Source organism: Morone saxatilis, unplaced genomic scaffold (genome assembly GCF_004916995.1).
Source record: "Morone saxatilis isolate NCDOM2014 unplaced genomic scaffold, NCSU_SB_2.0 Contig7, whole genome shotgun sequence".
NCBI classification, from domain to species: Eukaryota; Metazoa; Chordata; class Actinopteri; family Moronidae; genus Morone; species Morone saxatilis.
This window is the reverse complement of record NW_023340246.1, coordinates 2,913,726-2,920,884: the sequence shown is the minus strand read 5'-3', so window position 1 is coordinate 2,920,884 and position 7,159 is coordinate 2,913,726. Positions and strand designations below refer to the sequence as shown.

General features: G+C 38.1%; 1 protein-coding gene across 1 annotated transcript in view; it reads left to right on the top strand.

Moving 5' to 3' along the window:
- Positions 1–6,911, top strand: part of ppil4 (peptidylprolyl isomerase (cyclophilin)-like 4) — a gene marked incomplete at its 5' end in the record, with an annotated part of 9,348 nt that extends 2,437 nt beyond the window's left edge. The window contains 4 exon segments of the mRNA XM_035678493.1: positions 1,883–1,994; positions 2,166–2,262; positions 2,465–2,597; positions 6,413–6,911. Coding sequence (XP_035534386.1) covers positions 1,883–1,994; positions 2,166–2,262; positions 2,465–2,597; positions 6,413–6,625 — 555 coding nt within the window.
- Positions 6,912–7,159: the final 248 nt, after the last annotated feature.

The window sequence follows — 7,159 nt, the reverse complement described above, 5'->3', positions numbered from 1 at the left end:
CAGCTCGTGCTGAGGAGGCGGGAACTAGCTAGGTGCCATCTTTATATTCCTACAAATAACATAAGTGTTAATGTTGGTTGAGGTGAGGTGAGGTGAGACAGACCAGCTCTTTCCCACTTATTCTAGTCTTTATGCTAAGATAGGCTAAACACATCAAAATGCAACCATACACACACAAGATTGACATTGATCTCCTTATGTCACTCTAAAAGAAAAGGAATGAGTATGTTTCATAAAATGTTGAACTACTACTTAAATATGTGCAATGCGGGTAACTTGTCAAGACACTAATAAACTGGAATCCAGCCTACCTGTAATGATGTATTGCTAGAAATACATATGTATTTCTGAGGAATCATTTAAAAGTGTATTTTTAAATAGGTGGGGGTTTTTTGTCAATATATACACAATTGGAAATATAATATTTATCAGGATTTTGCATTCTGTTTTAAGTAAATATAGTATACTGTATATCTGGTGAAAGTCACAGATGGAAAACCCCTGCAGGATGTGAATAATGGAAGTCAGTTAACTCGACTGTTTGTTCTGGTTATGACACATTGACAATCATCACATGTGCTGCTGGGGTCATTCTGATAGAGAAGTATTATTATAGAGATGTGAAAGTTATATAAATATCCTGTATTTATCAACCTGGTACATTGTTGGCTAGGTGTCCGTTGTGGGAGTATAATATTAGAAATTGTAAACTTGGATGTTGTGGAATTGGCCAGTTTATGACTGGTATTCAGCACTTCTTTGTTCACAGGCAACTTCCCCATTGTAAACCAATTAATTTATGACTTATGGTGCATCCTCTGTAGACCTTGTTATTTGGGAGGGGGATATAGGTTTTGCCACTGGGCCTTCAGTCCTCTGAACACCCTCAACAATGAACTGTAAATAAAAGGAGCACAGCAGTAGTATTGTGAATCAGGGTGCTGGATGTGTTGGAGACCATTAGAGGGCGCTGGAAAGTTTGTTGTATTGTAGTGTAATTTGTTTTCACTCAGACTTTTGCCAGTGACATCTAGTGATATAATAGTATTAAGAAATATAATAAATTATTTTTGGAAATTAGACCAAAAGCTGTTATTATGAAAATTTAAATCTGAACAGGACAGACAAGGTTTTTTCCACAGTGAGTTTTATTCAATTACCTCTGCTGCAGATGGATGATTTTTACATATATATTTTTTGCCAGTAATATGTAGATCTTTAACTTTGGTTTTTGCATACCTGACACAAGCTGTCAGACTCGACAAAGAGGCAGTTCTTCTCATCACAGGGTGTCCGTGGGGTCTTAAAAAGTCTAAAATCCAATTATCTGAATTTTAGGCCTCAAAATGTTTTACTTTGACCTGTTTTAGTGACGTAACAAGTTGCATTTTTCAGTCTCGCTTTTAAATGTGTTTTTGGGTTGTGATCATAGCTATGTTTTCATTAGTGTATAGTCAGCTGAAAATAAGAACAGTTGTGTTTTTTGTTACCTTAGAATGAGCTGTTTATATCTACAGAAGGAGTGGGTCCTCCACTGCCATATTTAATGTTAGTTTCTCCAACACGCTGGGAAAGGTAGAGTTAGGCGAGGGCATTCAAATCAGCAGCTACACTGCTAGATGCCACTAAATCCTACATGTTGGTCCTTTAAATTGCATTAATAATGGTTTTAAAAAGTCTTCTAAAAAGCCTGCAGAAACACTCTTTAACATTTTGTAGACTGCTGACCCTAGAGAAAATTTGTTATGTTAACAAGAGTCTGCACCCTCAATTTTTTTTACACCACTTGGGAACCAGTTTTGGATCAGTAGAAAAGATGGACGCTTCAGAAATCCACTCCCCTCACAGAACAAGACATTTACTTCTATTTCTGTCTACACAGCAAGAAGATTGTGAAAAGGCCTACTTCAAAATGGATAATGTGCTTATTGATGATCGACGCATTCATGTAGACTTCAGCCAGTCAGTCGCTAAGATCAAATGGAAAGGGAAAGGTACTCCTTTGTGATTTGCATGTTTTTGAATATTTCTCTTCTCTTATGTTTTTAATGGTTATGTGTAATGTAAACCTAGTTTCTATATACAGTGTTACTCTCCTCACCTTGAGTTAACTCTTGTAGTGTGTTATATAAGCAGGCACCTTACTCATGGCCTCTGTTTCCTAGGTGGGAAGTATACTAAAGATGACTTCAAAGCCTACGAGAAGGATGTGGAGAACCGATCCAAGCTGGCTCTCAAGGATCAAGTGAAGCCTAAACAAGAGTATCCTTGTGTGTCGATAGGCTGGGGTTGAATTTTCCAGTTTTCCCACTTCATATCATTACATACCTGTCTGCAGTATTTAGCTGTATGGCCTTTGTTGTGGTGGCTACTATTTTTTTGTTTTTTCACAGTTTGATTTGGTAAAACTTTCAGCATTGATTTTCTCAATTTACTGGCTGGGTTTCCATAACTTTCCCAAAAGTTCCAAGTATGACCTGCTAATTGAGGAGGAAGAGGAGGCGACAAGCCATCGGCACTCTGAGAAGAAACACAAGGAGAAGAGGCACCATCATCACTCAGATGACGAGGACAGCAGGAAGTCCAAAAAGCACAAGGTATTTTCACTCCATAGCACCTTTCACATATTCACTGTACTCTTTAAATGCTTTAAGCCAAAACAAAAAGTAGATAGTCTCTGTAGTCTGAGTGCTGAGGTTTAATGTCACCGACAACCTCTGTAGCCTCATTTAACCACTTGCTAGCAACACACACTTCAAAATTCACATGTGGGGTATTTACTGACATATTTTATGTTGTAAAAAAAAACAAAAAACTTGAAAATCTTCTTTTAAGCTTGTGTTAATCACAGAACTTATTTCAGACATCTAAACAAAAACCCATTCAAAAAAACCCATTCACTGCGAGAAGAGCACCGGAGATGCAAATATGTGGGTCTATACCTGCACTGTTTAAATCATCAGAAGTTAAACACGTTTAGTTCTTCCAATTCATTCATTCAGACAACTGAGTGTACTGTTAATGTTGCCCTTAGAAAAGCATTGCTTTCCTTAAGCTTCTCTTTAGCCTTCAGCAGTCTGTAAAAAGTTCTGCCTGATTCAAACTGTGGCATGCCAGTAGTGTAGTGACAATGGCAACATATATATATATATATATATACATACACCTTGGGTGGTACTTAGAGGAATCTGACAGTTCATTTTAAAATTTAAATTGATTAATTAAAAAACATAATACTATCAAAATACTTAAACTGTTAGATCACTGAAATGTATTTAAAATAAGTTTTGCATTTCCTGTAATAGCTAGTTTCAATATCACCCTGCTTTGAAGTCACATTCATGCACAAAGCACATGCATAGATCCATTATTAGGCAAGATGGTTAGCAGAGGTAAAATTAATGGTTCAAAAACACTGCAATCGTATCTCGGAATGGAAGAGAAGTGTGGATCAGGAGTACCTCTTTTCCACCAAATTAGCTCTGCTTCTTCAACTGGTTGCGTTCAGGATTCAACAACAGTCAAAATTAAATAATCTTATAAACTTGCCTACTGCGTGAACTGTCTGTAGCTGAACTACACAACTGTGTAGTCACAATGGTGGTACATGGGGGAGGTTGTATGCGGTGTAAAAACAGGGAAACACTGTATTACACAAAAGTTTCCAGTCTCTAATTAGGGGACTAATGGACCTGTCACACATCTACGGCCACACCTAGGGAGGAGCAACATTCCCTGTCTGTGATGAAACCATTTACAAACAATTGAGCATTTGAAAATTAAAAAGGAAATAAACAGGTTTAAATTGAAATAAAGAAACGACAGGGAAGCAAATAAACAACAGAACTACCATCACCTCTTTAAATTTTCACAGAGCATCACAGATTAATTATTTGGAATTTTCTGTAGGTTTAAACTTGTCTAATAAAGAGCTGCAGGTAATCGTTACTGTGACAGTAACTAGGTGGTCCATATACGCACAAACAGACAGACACACCGGAGCCTTGTTTTAGGAAGCAGGTTTCCTGATTTATCTGGATTATTGTTGAGAAAATCCCTCATACCTGGAACAGTGACTGAAAGAACTGTTCCCGATAACTGGGAAAACCTGATTCTTTGAGCAGGCCCATGCATGCACAGACGTTCACAAATAGGCACACACAGTCTCCACCTCAATGTTCCCAAGTTCATTTACCCAGACAAGTAGTGGAAATGGCTATTGTTTAACAGAATATTTAAAATGAGGCGACCCTTCATTGTCATTTTAAATGCAGGATGGTATAATGAAATTCAGGTTATAGTTCCATGCTAGTACATGTTGAACACTGAACTGAAATCAACAAATAGCATTCTGATGTAGGTGGGGTTTTTTTTTTTCAAAGGTGTGCCAATTACTATGCATTATACCTTGTTTAAAATGTTGATATCGTCACAGACATAACTGTTGGGTTTCTGTAAATATTTTTAAAAGGAGTACAGTCTAGACCTACTGTATTTTAAAAAATTCCTGAGATAACTTTTGTTATTAATTCACGCTATACAAATTGAATTGAATTGAAATTGAATTTAAAAAATGTACGTTGTGTGCTTTGAACACGAAATACCACGACTGCACACAGATATTTGACACCAGAGATATTGCAGCTGCTATGTTTGAGAAGGGCTTGTGTCGTTCCAGTCAGTGGTGGGCGCGCTGCCACTTATTACTGTACTTGAGACTATTTTGCAACGACTATGTTTACATGCAAGGAGTTACTGGGCTGGCGGCCAGATGTGGCTAAAGTTTATCCAGGTTGTTTGCATTGACCTTTGATATTTTAAGTTTCCTTGTTATCACATATCTGTTGTCCTGAAGTGTCCTTAACACAAAGGACAATCTGTTACATAAGTGATAATAGGTTGCTGCCTGTTAATTCTGGTAGAAGTCCATTGACACATGACAATACCTACAATCTCTTCAATACTTGAGGAAATATTTATTATTTATTTTGTTTTTATTTCAATGTACAATTCCTCTCTGCTGCCTCGTCATGGGAAACACTTGTTTGGGAAACTCCAGTGAACGATGCAGTTGTATAAATTAAGTTTTACATAGGTGCCCGTTTAGCTCAGTTGGCTGGCGTCCCATGTACCGAGGCTGAGTCCTTGCTGCAGCGGCCCAGGGTTCGAATCCAAACTGCTGGCCCTTTGCTGCGTGTCATGCCCTCTCTCTGACCCCCTTTCCTTGTTTATCTTCAGTTGTCACTGTCATATAAAGGCAATAAAAGCCCCCCCCCAAAAAAATGGTTAAAAGAAGTTTTACATTCTGTTCACATCTAACCTGGTTTAGTCCAGTATGTCTGCTGATTTGCTCCATTTTTAAAGTCCGAACTGAAAAATAAAATACTTTTATTTAATTTGATTGAGGTCCTTCTTGGCAGGTCAGGTATGCTTTGTCGAAAATTAAATATTTTCTTTGAAAAAGCCTTATTGGATATCAGTTCGGTAGAGAAAAGCATGTAAAACCGATGAGGAGTGTAATTCTACAAAAACAATTTTAGGTAATACCTAGTATTGCACTCTGAGCTCCCACTGATGAGTCATTGCTTCCATAAAGTAACAGTTTTTCCAGGAAGTGCAGATCCCCATTACATGCCCTTTCAGTTTCTAAGCAGATGTTGTGGTAAGTGTGGTCACCCACAGAGGCTTACCAACTGTCACCTACTCACCCTACTCAAAATATCTGATATTTATATAAATATCACATAATATTCCATTTATTATAGTAACTCATGGTCATGAGATACTTTTTCATAGAATTGCTCTGTTATGTTAAGTGAGCTAACCATGTGGTTTGTAACACAGAATCATCTGGAAAGTCGTTGGAAACTGTTTGGAAAAGTACAGGCTTTTTAAAAAAATACTCAACAGGTGATTGGATGAATCATCTATTAATGTAACTTCAACCATTCAAATGTAATGTAATCAAACTCTTACCGAAGTCAGTTCTGATAGAACTGATGCGATCGGCATCTACGCTAACCTCTTTAGCAGCTGCCATTACATTGTCACACATCAAGCGAAAAGCTACGCCTGTAGCTCATGCCGTAGCTGCCAGTAGTTCCTCATAGGACACTAATTGGTCTGGTACCACAATTGCATAGCTTTAAACATGGCAAGATGGATTTTTAACGTGATTTTGTTATCTCACAAGTCCAGCTGCCTCGCCAGGTTATAAATGATACCATACAAAGTAGATTTTAAAAATTATTCCATGTAGTGAACCAAAGTGGTTTCTGCTTTGGTCAAGACCAAAGTAGCCATGGGACCGTTTTGAACGCAACCTCGCACGCCTATCTTTACATATTTGTCTTTCCCATCAACAGCCTTATCTCACAGTCTCACACCCTTTGTCTTGTCTTGACATTTCCAGGACATCGAAGACAGCCGGCGAGACAGGAAGATGGGACGCCAGCGCTCTCGATCCCGCTCCAGCTCCCGTTCCAGAGAGAGGGACCACAAACACAGCAAGTCTCGAGTCAAACACGGAAAAGAGGGCCGTGATAAAGGCCATAGCCACAAGGACAGGAGCCCGAGCCGCTCCTCCAAGAAGTCCAAGGATAAAGACAGGAGTAGATACAGATGAGCGAAAGCAGGGAATGAACGATGGTTTACCACCAATTCATTAAATATCTTTCTGTGGCAGGAGAGTGGAGCAACAGAGAGGGCATGAACGTTATTCAGCATGAATTATACGACATCTAAATATTCACAAGCCAAAAGTACTGACCTCCTTTAAAATCACTTGACTTGGACTTTTAGAAGAAAAAAAACAGATGATTATTAAGTCCTTGTCACATTGTCTGAAAGAATAAAAAATGTTTGAGAAATGCTTTTTTTACAGGTATATTAAAAAAAAGTTTCAAATGCCACAAAATGTGACAGTTGTCTTAACTTTTTATCAATTATGTATTTCATTTAAATTCCAAAACAGACTTCCTGCTCTGTTATTTACCTCCTCCACTCACACACTTCCCAATTTAGAACAAAGTTGATTGATGATTAAAACTTCACCTTTGACTTTAGTTTCAACAGTTAGGGGGTTTTATTTTACATTCATAAAATGTGGGCATGGAAAATTGCTGGGTGGAGTGTGTCTCCACAGCACTGAGGGAATTCA